This window comes from Somniosus microcephalus, chromosome 26, assembly GCF_052327205.1.
Source record: "Somniosus microcephalus isolate GS21.2 chromosome 26, FLI_Smic_1.0, whole genome shotgun sequence".
NCBI classification, from domain to species: domain Eukaryota; kingdom Metazoa; phylum Chordata; class Chondrichthyes; order Squaliformes; family Somniosidae; genus Somniosus; species Somniosus microcephalus.
Genome location: NC_141012.1, coordinates 15,984,268 through 16,000,408, shown reverse-complemented (window position 1 = coordinate 16,000,408; position 16,141 = coordinate 15,984,268). Strand labels below are relative to the sequence as shown.

The window sequence follows — 16,141 nt, the reverse complement described above, 5'->3', positions numbered from 1 at the left end:
TTTAGCAATATCGATGCCTTTTTCCCCTCCGCTATTTCGTTTGCCTCGAAATATACCTCGACTCTTTCCACATACGTGGTCCAGTCCTCTAATGTATTATCAAAAGCAGTGATACAGCCAGTCTTCGGCATCTTGCAAATCTAAAATGGCGCCTCCAGCGCTTTGCCTTCTTCCCCGTTTTATCAAAATGGCGCCTCCCGCGCTTTGCCTTCTTCCCCGCTGTTGTTAGCGCTGCTTTCCACGGTATCTTGCGCGTTAAATATTGATTCTTTTTCTTTTATTATTTTCTCGTCGTGGAGCGGACCCTCTGGGACACTTCCTCCCCTCTTCTTAGGTCCGAACGCTGCCCGGCTTCGAAGCACCGGCCGCGCCCCCCTCTCTCTCTCTCCTTGCTTCCCGACTCGCTGCCCGGCCCCGTTGAAAAGCCACCCGATCGAGCTTCAGCTCGCCGCAGCCCAGGAAGGATCAGAGCACTACCTGCCACCAGCCCGATTAGCTGGGAAACCACAGAACGAGGAACCAAGCCTGGCTCTGGACAGTCTCTCCTGCAAGTTTTCAAACCGATGATTGACGGTCGACGCCCGTTTCTCGAGTTTCTTTGGACTCTATTTTTTGTTCTTTCTTCTGGCTCCAACCTTCAACAACGTCGTCTGAGGTGCTGCCGAGTTGCAGGTAAGTTCGTTTCTTACTCGTCGCCAGTGTTAAGTCCGTGAATGATTGAGACACGGACCAGCAGGAGTGAAAACAAACAAGTCTTTACTGGTGGAAGTCAATAGTGAAAACTAAAAAAACAGAGGCTCTCTAGCGCCTTTTATACAGGGGTGGTCACTGCCGGTACTGCAGTCTGAGACCAGTTATTCTCTTAAAGGTGCATACACAACATCTTTAATATTTTTTTTCAGAAGTATTGAATTAATTATCTCTTGAATATTGTCATTAACTTGGCTACAATAGTCACGTGCCCCCTTTTCTATAAATCTAAGGAATGTTAGATGCTAGGGTCAGTAACAGCCCTGGGAAAGTTAAAAATATATATTTTTTAAAAAGCTTAACATTACAACAATAATGTAGGCATTAACTGCATGATAAAAGTACTGGGATAATTTCTCATCATAAATACAAAAACTGCTTGTCTTGTGTGTCTAAGAATAGTGACTGGTGAGGCAGCAGGCAAGGCAGGGAATGATTTATATAAAAAGCACACTTTCCAATTATAGAAATGTAGCACACTCCTCAGATTTATTTCTGTGGGTAATTTACATACATCATCTGACGAAAGGTCATTGACCTGAAACGTTAACTCGGTTTCTCTCACCACAGATGCTGCCCGACCTGCTGAGTATTTCCAGCATTTTCTGTTTATATTATGAATGATTGAAGATGTTCAGTAAAACAAGTTCGGATTATCAGTAGGGCACTTTTCAGATAGTACAAGAGCATTTTAATTGCTGTGTTAATATTTCCAAGTATATAGAAAGATAATTTCAAGCTATTTTACTGAACATTTCTTTATTTGCAACAATCCGTGGCTCTTCAATAAGTACACAATCCTGAACGATAAAATGAAGTGCGATTTCTTTCACAATCTACAGCACAAGGAGCGTTTCCTTATTCACTCAATAAAGTGTTTGCTTATTTTGCAGCTTGGTGCCCAGTGCAGTTTGACCAGCTGTGGCTTTGCGGCATCAGAACTAGGAGCAGAAGTCGGCCATACGTCCCCTCGAGCCTGCTCCGCCATTCAATAAGATCATGGTTTTGCAAGCTCACACAACGATCAGTGAGCAGTCATTTAATTTTTCTCTCCTAGGAATTCAATGAGAAGTTGCTGTACGTACCCTGTGCACCTGGAGTAGGGTCCCTGCTCTGAGGTCTGATTCAGACCCTGTCCCCCTTGGTGGAGGGAAATTGGAGGAAATAGTAGAGGGCACAGGTAGGTGGTGAAAATGGTTATTTTTTTTTCTCTGAATGTTGACATGTGGCATATTGATATCATCAAACTATTAGACTGGGGTAGGAGTTTCACAGCTGCACCTAATCCCGTTCTCACCTGCCATTCACACGTGTTCTCTTTCCAGAAAAGATCACTGGATAGAGATCAGGATAGGGAATCTCCATTAACCAAGGGGACACTGGGCTGAATCTTAGTTTTCATAAGAACATAAGAATTAGGAGCAGGAGTAGGCCATACGGCCCCTCGAGCCTGCTTCGCCATTCAATAAGATCATGGCTGATCTTCAACCTCAACTCCACTTTCCCACCCGGTCCCCACATCCCTTGATTCCCCTAGAGTCCAAGTAAATAGCGTAAATTGGCTGATGTATTTCCCTACGTTACAGCAGTAGTTCATCGGCAGTGAATCATTTTGGGATGTCCTGAGGTCATGGAAAGCCGCTCAATAAATGTAAGTTCTTTCTTTCTTTACTCTGTTACTTCATCATTTAATGCCTAATCCATATTCTAGATCTTTTGAACTTATCTCCATATCTCTCGATTCCCCTAGGGTCCAAAAATCTATCGATTCCCGGCTTTAAAATACTCAACGACTCAGCCTCCACAGCCCTTTGTGGGAGAGAATTCCAAAGTATCACAACCCTCTGAGTGAAGAAATTTCTCATCTCAGCTGTGGTTCAGTGGGTCACACTCTCACCTGAGTCAGAAGGCTGTGGGATTGAGTCCCACTCCAGAAACGAGCTCAAAAATCTAGGCTGAAACTCCAGTGCAGTGCTCAGGGAGTGCTGCACTGTTGGAGGTGCCGTCTTTCGGATGAGACGTTAAACCGAGGCCCCGTCTGCCCCCTCAGATGGATGTTAAAGATCCCATGGCACTATTCTGAAGAGCAGGGGAGTTCTCCCCCGGTGTCCTGTGGCCAATATTTATCCCTCAATCAACATCACTAAAACAGATTATCGGGTCATTATCACATTGCTGTTTGTGGGAGCTTGCTGTGCGCAAATTGGCTGCCACGTTTCCTACATTACAACAACGACTCAATTTCAAATACTGACTTTAAAGCGCTTTGGGACATCCTGAGGTCGTGAAAGGAGCTATAGAAATGCAAGTCTTTCTTTTCTCTTTGACCAAGCTTTTGGTCATCTGCCCTTGTATCTCTTTCTGTGGCTCGTGTCAAATTGTTTTTTTTAACTCCCGTGCAGCGTCTGGGGATTTTTTACAATGTTGAAGGCACTATATAAATACATGTAGTTGTTGTTGCTGTTGGCTCCCGGTTAAGCGGTGCCTCATTTTCAAAATTCCCATCCTTATTTTTAAATTCCTCCATGGTCCCTATTTCTGTAATCTCCTCCAGCCCCACAACCCCAGAGATATCTGCGCTCCTCTAATTCTGACCTCGAGCATCCCTGATTATAATCGCTCAACCATCGGTGGCCATGCCTTCTGTTGCCTCGGCCCTAAGCTCTGGAATTCCCTGCCTAAACCTCTCCGCCTCGCTACCTCTCTTTCCTCCTTTTAAGACACTCCTTAAAGCCTACCTCTTTGACCAAGCTTTTGGTCACCTGCCCTAATTTCATCCTTAGGTGGCTCGGTGTCAATTTTTTTTTGTCTTATAATACTCTTGTGTAGCACCTTGGGACGTTTTACAAGGTTAAAGGCGCTATATAAATACAAGTGGTTGTTGTTGTTGAACGCCACATCGATGTAAGGATGGCGCGGGGGGAACGGGACGGGACCGGGTGTTAATCGAATTTTGAAACACCCAATAACAACCCCGGGGGAGGCTGTGACTGTCGGAGCTCCCCCCACCCGCCCCGCGGTGTCTGCTCCAGGTGTGTCTTTACCTGGCCCTCCGGCCCCCCGGTGTCTGCTCCAGGTGTGTCTTTACCTGACCCCCATGGTGTCTGCTCCAGGTGTGTCTTTACCTGACCCCCCGGCCCCTGCTCCAGGTGTGTCTTTCCCTGGCCCCGCGATGTCTGCTCCAGGTGTGTCTTTCCCTGGCCCTGCGGTGTCTGCTCCAGGTGTGTCTTTACCTGACCCCCATGGTGTCTGCTCCAGATGTGTCTTTACCTGACCCCCGGTGTCTGCTCCAGGTGTGTCTTTCCCTGGCCCCGCGGTGTCTGCTCCAGGTGTGTCTTTCCCTGGCCCCCCGGTGTCTGCTCCAGGTGTGTCTTTCCCTGGCCCCCCCGGTGTCTGCTCCAGGTGTGTCTTTCCCTGGCCCCCCCGGTGTCTGCTCCAGGTGTGTCTTTACCTGACCCCCATGGTGTCTGCTCCAGGTGTGTCTTTACCTGACCCCCGCGGTGTCTGCTCCAGGTGTGTCTTTACCTGACCCCCCGGTCCCTGCTCCAGGTGTGTCTTTACCTGACCCCCATGGTGTCTGCTCCAGATCTGTCTTTACCTGACCCTCCAGCCCCGGCTCCGGGCCGCTGCCCCGCTCACTCTCCCTCAGCGCGCCGCCCTGGCCGGAAGTCGGCGCCACCGCCGCCCCGCTACGGGGGCCCGCACAGACTCACACACCCGCGTTCCTTCTCCTTCCCTCCACCCCATTCCCCCAAAAACCAACATTCAACAAACCACCGTGTCATCGAAAAATCAATCTCAGCATCTTCCCGACCGCGCACAATGCTTTTTCTCCCCACCCCACGACCAATTTTTTTTAAATTTTGAGATTATTTCGCTTTGAGGTAAATTACTCACAAAAATTAAACCTTTCTAAAATTGAAAAGTGCGCCTTTTATATAAAAGCTTCTATTTGTTCGTTGGTTAGGTTTTATTTATTTCATTTTGTGATTCTGTTCTCGTGCACAACATCCGATGAATAAGCTCCGTTCCCTTCGCACGGGGACCAGATTTGAGGAGACAGTATCCGGGTTGAAGGTCGGTTGCCCGGGGTAACCGGGGCGCTTGGGTCTGAGCGCTGCCCTGAAGGTGAGCAGCGGCAGCTCGCCCCGCGGATATTGCTTTTATTAATAAAATATTTTTTATTCTTTCAGATTTCCAGCATCTGAATTGCTTTTGGTCTGAATGTTGATCTGGCGACGGGATTTGCCGCGGGTGAGCGAGGGTCTGCGGGGGCTAAATTAATTGGTTCAAATCTTACCCAATCAGGAGCGGCTTGCGCGACGGCCTGATTCGTGATTGGATTAAAAGGCACTGAGCCAAGACACGCTTATTCTGATTGGTTCAATTTAGGACCAATCAAGGTACTAGCGGATCTCCCCTGCTGTTGCTCACTGCAGGTCTGATGATCCATTCATAAGGACCAGAGAATCATAGAATAGAATCATAGAAGTTTACAACACAGAAGGAGGCCGTTCCTCCCATCGTGTCTGCGCCGGCCGAAAAAGAGCCATCCAGCCGAATCCCACTGTCAGCTCTTTTGGTCTGTAGCCCTGTAGGTTAAGGCACTTCAAGTGCATATCCAAGTACTTTTTAAATGTGATGAGGGTTTCTGCCTCTACCACCCTTTCAGGCAGTGAATTCCAGACCCCCACCACCCTCTGGGTGCAAAAATTCCTTCTCAACTCCCCTCTAATCCTTCTACCAATTACTTTAACTCTATGCCCCCTGGTTATTGACCTCTCTGCTAGGGGAAATAGTTGCTTCCGTTCTATCTAGGCCCCTCATAATTTTATACACCTCAATCAAGACACCCCTCAGCCTCTTCTGTTCCAAAGAAAACAACGCCAGCCTATCCAATCTTTCCTCATAGACCAGAGTGTTGAGCTATGTGATGCACTCTAGTCTATTCTGTTACCAAGGTGCAGTTTTGTTGAATATGACTTGTCTCTTTAAAGCCACACAGTCTAATTACTACCTACCCAGGGCACAAACTCCACTCCCCATCAATCTAATAGGGAATTCAGGGGGAAACTTCTTTACCCAGAGAGTGTTAAGAATGTGGAACTCACTCCCACAAGGAGTAGTTGAGGCGAATAGCATAGATGCATTTAAGTGGAATCTAGATAAGCAGATGAGGGAGAAAGGAATACAAGGTTATGCTGATCGGCTTGGATGAAGAGGGGTGGGAGGAGGCTCGTGTGGAACATAAAAGCCGGCATAGACCAGGTGTGGTCCTTTTTGACCAAAGTTTTGGTCACCTCTACTAGTATCTCCTTCTTTGGCTCAGTCTCCATTTTTGTCTAATTACAGCTCTGTGAAGTGCCATGGGACATTTTTCTACATTAAAGACACTATATAAATGCAAGCTATTGTTGTTTTTTCTTTACTGTAGCTTAAGGAAGTTGCAGATTGAGAGGTGCTTGTAAAGTTTGGCTCCAGGTCATAAGAACCCATCATAAAATGACTGGACTTTTCTTAACATTGTTTAACATTTGTAACAAAGTGCGATGCCTGGAATGTGATTGATTTGCATTAGACTTGCCTTTTGCATATGCTCTATAATATATACATGTAGAACATAACATTTACATAAATAATATTAAATGTATTATTTCAATTCATTGTGCACTGTATACTGTAACAGTGTGTTGTAACCAATGTACATGACCTATTCTGACGGTGAGTGAGCTTTAAAGGAGTACAGTGTTCATGAAAAACTGCTAGGCACATCTTTCCCAGTTTGTTTGGAAACACACTGCAACGGTTATGCCAATCTTGTTAAAATGTATTGTCGCATCTATTGCGCATGATGTCATGATAAAAAATGATCCACAATTCCAGAAAGGTATCTCCGCTTTTACGAGTGGAAAGATAAAGAAAGAGAAGACAAACAAACTATGTTTTCTAATGAGTAACTGTTAGGAACATAAGAACATTAGATCTTCAACCTCCACTTGCCTGGCCTATCCCCATATCCCTTGATTCCCTTAGTATCCCAAAAAAAAATCAGAATTAACTCTTTGTCAAAGAATTTATTATATTTTAAACTGGCAGGCAATCAGGAGGGCACAAAGAGCCACTTCGAACTGTCGAGAAATAAATTTAAGGTGAGACATGATTGAGTTATATAAAGTGTTGTTAAATGGTACAGATAAGGTAAACTCAGAGTATTACATCAATATGAGTCAGACCAGTAGGACAAGAGGATATCGATTTAAACGAGTGAACAGTAAAATTAAAACAAACCCAAGAAAAATAGGGTGATAAACATTTGGAATAATCTGCCAGGTGAAATAGTGAAGTCCAAATCATTGGAGAAATTCAAAATGCAGTTGGATGCTAGGCTGAGTGTGTTGGAGTACCAGTGGGAACAGCTTCGATGAGCCTTTTATGCCCTTGACCTTTTCTTATATATGCTTGAAATTCTCCTAAGCTTGCGATCTAATGAAAGCTCCCTCTATAACACTGTGTCATTTTGTAATAGGTTACAGAACTGCCCCACGATCCACAGCGCCATTAAACAAGACGATAACAGCTAGAATTCATGGTAGCCATGGCAACTAAACAATGTGAGAAGGAGATGTTGCAGCAGGTGAACCAGCTGTGGAGTCTGTTGGATGATATGTCTGAGAGCAGCCCTGAAGCATATCAAAAATTCATCCGGCATCACCTAGGAGAGGGAATGAAGCAGTTCAGTCTGCCGGAGCCTCACACCTGCTTTCAGACAAGGATATTGGTACAGTATCTGTTAGCCGGAGTGGCTGATATTTTACTATTATTACCTGTGGCACACTAACTCTTTTATTTGCCTCTATAAGCTTCTAGATTTTAATACAAATTGTTTTTTTAATTAAATAAATGGGGTTAAGAAAATGGGGTGCAGCAAATGAATTTGCCATCTTCAGATTTTGCCACAAGCAAAGAACAGAATATGTATATTTGCATCATTGATCAATTTTAAAGAATTTGCAGCTGCAAATAATAATAAAAGTGCATACAGTTTTGCTTTAAGAAAGAATTTGTATTTATATAGCGCCATGCCATGTCCTTGGGCTGTCCCAAAGTATTTTGCAACCAAAGGGCAGTTACTGTTGTAATGTAGGCAAGCGCAGCAGCGGGTTTGCACACTGTAAAATCCCACAAACAGCAAATGAACGAATGGCCTAATCTGTTTGTGATGGTGTGGGTTGAGGGAGGAATGTTGGCCAGGACACAGGCAGAACTTCCTGCTCCCCTGCAAACAAAACCACGGGATCTTTTACATAGAATCATAAAGTAGTACAGCACAGAAGGAGGCCATTCAGCCCATCGAGTCCACGCCGGCTCCTTCAAAGTGCAATCCAGTCAGTCCCACTCCACCGCCCCCCCTCCCCCTGCTCTTTCCCCATATCCCTGCAATTTTTTCTCCTTCAGGTATTTCTCCAATTCTCTTTTGAAGGCTACTATTGAATCTGTCTCCACCACCCTATCAGGCAGCGCATTCCAAATCCTAACCACTCGTTGCGTAAAAAATGTTTTTCCTCATGTCGCCTCTGGTTCTTTTGCCAATCACCTTAAATCTGTGTCCTCCTGTACATCTGGTTGGATCCCAGCTACAAAACCCGACTTAGAATTGGAGGTAAAACAAGAGGGATAGGACTCCAGCGCTTAGAATATTTGACTCATTCAAATAGTTCACACTACTATTTTTATATAAAACGTTTATATTATGCAGAAGCTTTGAAACTTAATTTTATAGCTTGAATTGCACTCAGCTTTTGCAAACTTACATTAATTCTGCTGGAGGCCTTTGCTTTGCAAGCTCACACAACTATCAATGAGCGGTCATTTAATTTTTCTCTCCTAGGATTTCAGTGAGAAGTTGCTGTACGTAAACCTGTGCACCTGGAGTAGGGTCCCTGCTCCAAAGTCTGATTCAGACCCTGTCCCCCTTGGTGGAGGGAAATTGGAGGAAATAGTAGAGGGCACAGGTAGGTGGTGAAAAATGGTTATTTTTTTTATCTCTGAATGAATGTTGACATGTGGCATATTGATATCATCAAACTATTAGACTGTGATAGGAGTTTCACAGCTGCACCTAATCCCGTTCTCACCTGCCATTCACACGTGTGTTCTTTTCAGAAAAGATCACTGGATAGAGATCAGGATAGGGAATCTTCATTAACCGAGGGGACACCGGGCTGAATCTTAGGTTTCATAAGAACATAAAAATTAGGAGCAGGAGCCCCTCGAGCCTGCTCCGCCATTCAATAAGATCGTGGCTGATCTTTGACCTCAACTCCACTTTCCCACCTGATCCCCATTTCCTTTGATTCCCCATGAGTCCAAAAATACATCGATCTCAACTTTGAACTCAACAATTCAGCATCCACAGCCCTCTGGGGCAGAGAATTCCAAAGGTACACAATCCCCTGAGTGAAGAGATTACTCCTCATCTCAGTCTTAAATGGCCAAACCTTTATCCTGAGACTATGCCTCCTAGTCCTAGTTTCTCCAGCCAGGGGGAAACAACCTCTCAGCATCTACCCTGTCAATCCCCCTCAGAATCTTGTATGTTTCAATGAGATCACCTCTCATTCTTCTAAACTCCAGAGAGTATCGGCCCATTCTACACAATCTCTCCTCATAGGACAGCCCTCTCATCCCAGGAATCAATCTAGTGATCAATTCCTCACCTCTGCTCTGGTTGAGTTGAGCTAACTCTGTACAGGACAGAAATGGAATCGTCTAACAAGCCATTGGAACAGTGAACTTTGAGCTTTAAAGGAAGATTGCTTTGCAAATGAGTTCTCAGCCATCAAGATCACTAATTTAGCAATTTGGAACCAAATTTCCAACAAAATTCTGCACTTTCACTGTTACCGTGGCAAATACTACATTTTAAAAAGATTTGAACAAACCCATGTTGATCCTCCTCTGGGGTAGAGAATTCCAAAGATTCACCACCCTCTGAGTGAAGAAATTTCTCCTCATCTCAGTCCTAAATGGCGACCCCTTATTCTGAGACAGTGGCCCCTGGTTCTAGACTCTCCAGCCAGGGGAAACATTCTCCCTGCATCTACCCTGTCAAGCCCTGTAAGAATTTTGTATGTTTCAATTAGATCACCTCTCATTCTTCTAAACGCTGGAGTATATAGGCCTAGTCTACTCAATCTCTCCTCATAGGACAATCCCCCCATCCCAGGAATCAGTCTGGTGAACCTTTGTTGCACTCCCTCTATGGCAGGTATATCCTTCCTTGGGTCATCTTGCTCTAGCCATTGGATAGTATCAACTTCTCATGCTGTGCCTTGCAGTATAAGCCCCTCCAGGGTGGTGAATCTTTGGAATTCTCTACCCCGGAGGGCTGTGGAGGCTCAGTCATTGAGTATATTCAAGACAGCGACCGATAGATTTTTGAATATTGAGGAAATCGAGGGATATGGGGATAGTGCAGGAAAGTGGAGATGAGGTAGAAGATCAGCCATGATCTTATTGAATGGCGGAGCAGGCTCGAAGGGCCAAATGGCCGACTCCTGCTCCTATTTCTTATGTTCTTATGTTAAGTCGTACACAATGCCTAACTAATTTGCACACAAGTTCATGATTTTATCAGTGCTTTGAGTGGAGGCCAGGCGCTTCCCTACAGGAACAATTTTGGGAAAAGTTGGAAGGAGAGCCTCCTCAGGTCTGTCAGCTTGTCTCAGTTCTTGCCTGAATCAGAAAGTTGTGGGTTCAAGTCAAGCTCCAGGACTCGAGCACAAAATCTAGGCTGACAGTCCTGCGAAACACTGAGGGAGTGCTGTACTGTCAGATCTGCTGTCCTCTGGATGAGATGTTAAACCGAGGCCCTGTCTGCCTGTCCTGCTGATTCAGGTGGACGTCAAAGATCCCATGGTACGCAAAGGAAACAATTCTCCCAGTGTCCTGACCAACATCTCTCCCTCAGCCACCAACGCCAAAGCTGCTGTTTGGGTGCCATGTTTGCCTACCTAGCAATCAGCACATTTCAAAGTAATAAATTGTATGCCAAGTGTTTCTAGATGTGATAAGGCGCAATATAAATGTAAGACATTCTTTTCTTTCACTCTGATCCACTTCTACTTATAGCGCAGCATTCACAATGGCCAAGGAGTTGGTCGCCTGAGTGCCTGTAGCCTGGGGATGATATGCACAGACCAAGACACAGGAAAGTTGGGCACTCGGTTCTTCAATCTTGCTATAAAAGAGAATGTTACTTTGAGTATTCATTTGTTGATTCAAATTTTTCTTCTGCAGACATTTATTCTGTCACTGATATTGCATACAGCCCAGAGGTCCTTCAGAAAGGAAGTGAGGACCGTGTGGAAAGGGACCAACTGATCCGTCTAGCTATGAAATATATTGAAGAGCAGCACTGCTTACACCTGTCACACTCTTACGCCATATTGAAAGACAAGCTAAAAGGAAGTAATAAGCAGATGAAGCAACGACTGACTGGAAAGGCAGGCCCTGCACAAACTGCCAAGGAGATGACATCAGGAGAAAGTGGCGTCTCGTTGCTTCAACAGTTGACAAGTCTCAAATCAGCAGACAAGGAAAATGAGGAAAATAACCCCTCAATCCAGTTGCCGAGTGACATCAGGCATCCTAAGAAGCCAGGTCTCATTGAGGAGATTTCAAGTACGGAATTTGACAGTGGAAATAGAGTAGAGACTCCAAAATATGAAACATTGATTATTAAAGATGAAAATGGAAAAGCAAAGACAATTCAATTGAAGGTAGAGATGCCTGGAGTATCCTCTGTCGCAGAATGTGATCTCAGTGTTTCGAAGGTATGTGCTGAGGTGTGCTGGGTGTAGGGCTGTTCGGATATCCAAATGCACTGATTAAGAGGTCTATGTTGAACAGTATCCTGTAAATTACTGATATTAGAATACTTAATTCACAAAATTCCATTTCTCAATCATACACACAAAACAGAGACAGCATATGAAGGAGAAAGTAGAGAGTTCTCCCAGTATCTCAGCTAATATTTCTTCCCATTAACATGATAAAAATAGATTAACTGATCATTCGTGTTATTGCTGTTTGTGCGACATCGCTGTCACATTTGCCTACGTAACGGTCACTGCACTCCAAAAGAAAGTCATTCACCGTGTGAAATATTCCAATGACTTGATAAGGTGCTATATAAATACAAGTGGGTTTTTTTTTCTACTTGTTAAAGGTGGTGTCACAGAAGCTCCAATATACTACAGGATGGAATGGTAGGACAGAGATTTATTCCAGGTTCCTGATCCGAATCATGCGATCGTATGGCAGTGCTGAGCAGAGGCCAGACCCTGCCTGGGCTGGAAAACTAGAGAGCCAATCACTGTAAGCAGTGTGAACCTGGCTGGTACAGAGGGTTAGGTCCTGAACTTTCACTTCTGAGACCTGGGTTCAAATCCAGGTCACACGATGGAATGAAAGTCTCCCCTAGTTACAAGTGTCCAATTCAATTCAGCTGCCTAGGTCCTAAGCTCTGGAATTCCCTCCCTAAACCCCTCTTTCCTCCTTTAAGACGCTCCTTAAAACCTACCTCTTTGACCAAGCTTTTAGTCATCTGCCCTAATTTCTCCTTATGTGGCTCGGTGTCAAATTTTGTTTGATAACGCTCCTGTGAAGCACCTTGGGACGTTTTACTATGTTAAAGGCACTATAGAAATACAAGTTGTTGTTAGTGAGGTTAGACAGTCTCAGCCCAGCCCAATACTGCCCCTAATTGACAATTTCCCTGAAAGGCAACAACGTTCTTTCATGGGACATGAAACTGAACCATGTACATGTTACTATTTACCCTTTAGACTGGAAGATTGCTGGATTGCCAGACGTATATCACTATTAGATTATAGCACAAACGTAGCCCAATTAACAATCTCAATCAGAACCCACAGGTTGGCTGTAGTGGAAAATGGAAAACGGTCACAATGATACTCTTGTGAGGCTGGGGCAGGATGGAGTAAACTTCACTCTGCATCTGAGTGTGCTGTTTCTTACTGTGCTTGATGCTGACACTAGGGGCATGAAATGGAAAATGTTCCATTTCCCAGCACTAACATCACTCACCTTGATGAGCAAAAAACAAGATCACTGTGAGCTGCTCTCTCACATGTCCTAGCAGCTGGCTGAGAGCACCATTGGCAGAAACATGGGAGCAAGTGTGTGGTCTTTGTCCTCAGGCACAGAAGATGCATGACATGGAAGACTACAAGAGGAAGAAAAATCTTGGTTTGTTATAACGTTTATATATTTTTAAAATTCATTCCTGGGATGTGGGCATCACTGGCAAAGCCAGCATTTATTGCCCATCCCTAATTGCCCTGGAGAAGGTGGTGGTGAGCCGCCTTGAACCGCTGCAGTCCGTGTGGTGAAGGTACTCCCACAGTGCTGTTAGGGAGGGAGTTCCAGGATTTTGACCCAGCAACGATGAAGGAACGCCGATATATTTCCAAGTCAGGATGGTATGGGACTTGGAGGGGGAGGTGGCAGTGTTCCCATGCGTCTGCTGCCCTTGTCCGTCTAGGTGGTACAGGGTTTGGGAGAGTTTTATCTTACCAATTCAGTTTGGTAAGTAGCGCCAAAAAGTTTGATGGAGGGTCGAGATTTCCTAGACATTGGGACTTGCTAGATAGACCACAAAGGTCTTTTCCAGTCTTGCATATTCCTATTTTCCTGTGTTCTTTGTAGATGAAACTTTCTTGTTGATTATGTACAAACCAGATCACTGTTGTTTATCCTTTAATTGCAGCTGGATTAATCAATATGGCAGGTCTGACTAATCCAGTTAAAATGTATTTATTTGTAAGAGGGATTAATATGTTAGAGAGCTTTTGATGTTTTTAAACCTATGATTTATGTGCCGTAAGCAAATCAACTAGCTACGGTGGGGAAAATAGTATGTGAAAGAGATGGACTTGGGCACAAAATGGCCTTTCCTCGCTCCGCACTGTTCTTAAGATGCAAGTAGAGGTTTTTTTTATTCATTCACAGGATGATTCACACAAGCATTTATTGCCCATCCCTAATTGCCCTTGAAGGCAGTGGTGAGCCGCTGCAGTCCGTGTGGTGAAGGTCTTATTATAGTTTCTATGGGGTTTTATTTGATACAACTGAGTGGCTTGTTAGGCCGTTTCAGAGGGCAGTTAAGAGCCAACGTGAGTCGCATATAGGCCAGATCAGGCAAGGACAGCAGATTTGGACATTAGTGAACCAGATGGGTTTTTACGACAATCCGATAGTTTCATTGTCACCATTACTGATATCAGATTTATTTAATTAACTGAATTTAAATTCCCCAGCTGCCGTGGTGGGATTTGAACTTGTGTCTCCGGATGATTAGTCCAGGCCTCTGGATTACTAGTCCAGTAACATAACGATTATGCTACCGTACCCCTGTAAGTGAAAGGTATACAGTATATTGATGTCACATCCATCAACTCCTTTGTCCCCAACAAGAAAACCACCTATTATATTTCTGTACATTTAGTTCACAAAAAACTAAATTTTAAAATCAAATAACATTCTATATTTTATGAAAAGGTAATGTCGATTTTGACTACTTATTTATGTTTGCCTCCAAAACAGGATGACCTAGTCATTGATGTCCCCGAGAAGTACAGGCTGCAGCTTGACCTACCTGAAGCTATCAGTGAAGACATTGTCACTGCAAAGTTCAACAAAAAGACCCACATTCTGTCTGTGAAGATGCCTATTCTTATCAAGTAATTGTATTCCTCTCCCCCCCCAATGAAATATACACATTTTACATTAACTAAATGCACAGAACAATACTACATCTAAGCAGATTGCTCTAATGCTATTTCTAAAGGACACATAGTACAGGAAAAATATTAAATTAACTAAATGTGAAGGTCTGAATATTTTATGGTAATAGGGAGAATAGCATTCTAATTTACATAGAATTACATAAAACAAGCCAGTCAGCCCAACCAGTTTATGCTCCACTCGAGCTTACTCATCTAACACTCTATCCCTTCTCCCTCATTTGCTTATCTAGTTTCCCCTTAAATGCAACTATATTATTCGCTTCAACCACTCCGTGGTAGCGAGTTCCACATTCTCATCAGTCTGGGTAAAGAAGTTTCTTCTGAATTCCCTGTTGGATTTCTCAGTGACAATCTCTCTGTAGCTACTATCAAAACCTTCCATAATTTTAAATACCTCTATTAGGTCACCCCTCAGCCTTCTCATTTTAAGAGAAAAGAGACCCAGTCTGTTCATCCTTTCCCGATAGGTATAATCTCTCAGTTCTGGGATCATCCTTGTAAATTTTTTTGCACCCTCTCCAGTGCCTCTGTATCCTTTTCATAGTAAGGCGACCAGAACAGTACACAGTACTCAAAATGTAGTCGATATAAGTTTAGCATAACCTCTCTACTTTTCAATTCTATCCCTCGAGAAATAAACCAAATTTAATTGCAATATACACTACATTTAGCGTTAGTGAAAATAGTTTCAAATATGGACTTAGTTATATTTCTTGGAGAGTTAAATGTAAATTTGAGTCCAAATGATCAAAAGGGATGAGGATATGCCCATCTAATTAAATCCGTTAGTAGGATAAAAAGGATTAACTACAGTTTCAGGCCCCGAGTGCCCTACAGATGATACAAGGCACTCAATTGTGCAATGTGTTGAGCTCTAGCATCACTCATTACTCTTGGTCACTTCTATAAATTTCAAGGCAACTTCAATGCTGCATATAATTCTTAAATTCAATCAATTGCTGCAGTAACTTTTGTGCACAGGCTTCCAAAAATCTACAGCTCATTTAGCTAATTAACTAAAAGGAGAACCATTAGGTTAACTATCCTCACCGAAGTCTCTGCAAGCTTCAAGACAAACCTCGTGACCAACTAAGCAATATTCCCCCACCCCCAAGGATCTTTGCCCTCCAGTTCCTCCCCCCCCACCCCTCCAATTCTAGTCTACCTCGGCCACACACCACCCAAGATTAAATGGATGGAAGGGCAGGTTACTCCGAACATCAGTGCCTATCTGAACTACGTCAAGACGTGGACAAGTGGCCTGAGGATGACCCCTCCGATTTTCCAACCTGAACTGTGGGGAGGTGACCGAGCTCGGAAGTGGCGCTGCTGAACTCTAGCACTCTGATTCAGCCTGCGTGCCACTCTATGGTACCACAGGTTTGCGCTCCAGTATCTTTACAACTAGGGAAGCTCAAAACAGTATCAAATCTTGCGGGGGGAAAATTCTGAATGCAAGTTTCACAAGGATGTTAAGATGTTTTGTCTTCACTCTGCAATAGATTTTCACGAAGCATTGTAAAAACTGCAACAATTAAATTCCTTTGAAGAAAATACAA

The 16,141-nt window shown here is 44.0% G+C and overlaps 2 protein-coding genes across 7 annotated transcripts in view; one reads left to right on the top strand and one right to left on the bottom strand.

Annotated features, from left to right (window-relative positions):
- The window catches only part of nkapd1 (NKAP domain containing 1), a 22,531-nt gene extending 18,057 nt beyond the window's left edge, over positions 1 to 4,474 (bottom strand). For 2 of the 4 annotated variants that reach the window (XM_085967911.1, XM_085967913.1), the window contains exon 1: positions 4,312 to 4,471. In XM_085967911.1, coding sequence (XP_085824037.1) covers positions 4,312 to 4,322 — 11 coding nt within the window. In that variant the 5' untranslated portion in view covers positions 4,323 to 4,471. Of the gene's footprint in view, positions 1 to 4,311 lie in introns of all 4 variants that reach the window. The other 2 variants (XM_085967912.1, XM_085967914.1) reach the window with 2 other exon arrangements.
- On the top strand, positions 4,366 to 16,141 carry pih1d2 (PIH1 domain containing 2). Of its 3 annotated transcripts, none has more exons than XM_085967906.1 (5): positions 4,366 to 4,878; positions 7,277 to 7,528; positions 8,639 to 8,762; positions 11,050 to 11,585; positions 14,380 to 16,141. In XM_085967906.1, the coding sequence occupies exons 2-5, from the start codon at positions 7,337 to 7,339 to the stop codon at positions 14,518 to 14,520; spliced, it is 993 nt and encodes a 330-aa protein (XP_085824032.1). In that variant the 5' UTR covers positions 4,366 to 4,878; positions 7,277 to 7,336; the 3' UTR covers positions 14,521 to 16,141. The 3 variants fall into 3 exon arrangements, with proteins under 3 accessions (XP_085824032.1, XP_085824034.1, XP_085824033.1); XM_085967908.1 differs by lacking the exon at positions 4,366 to 4,878 and adding an exon at positions 4,930 to 5,004; XM_085967907.1 differs by lacking the exon at positions 4,366 to 4,878 and adding an exon at positions 5,227 to 5,332.

Bases quoted from the DNA above. Each gene is read 5' to 3' on its own strand.
- pih1d2 (XM_085967906.1), top strand. From the start codon at position 7,337: ATGGTAGCCATGGCAACTAAACAATGTGAGAAGGAGATGTTGCAGCAG. The intron at 8,763-11,049 runs GTAGGTGGTGAA...TTTCTTCTGCAG, and splicing joins GGAAATAGTAGAGGGCACAG to ACATTTATTCTGTCACTGAT. The intron at 11,586-14,379 runs GTATGTGCTGAG...CCTCCAAAACAG, and splicing joins GTGATCTCAGTGTTTCGAAG to GATGACCTAGTCATTGATGT.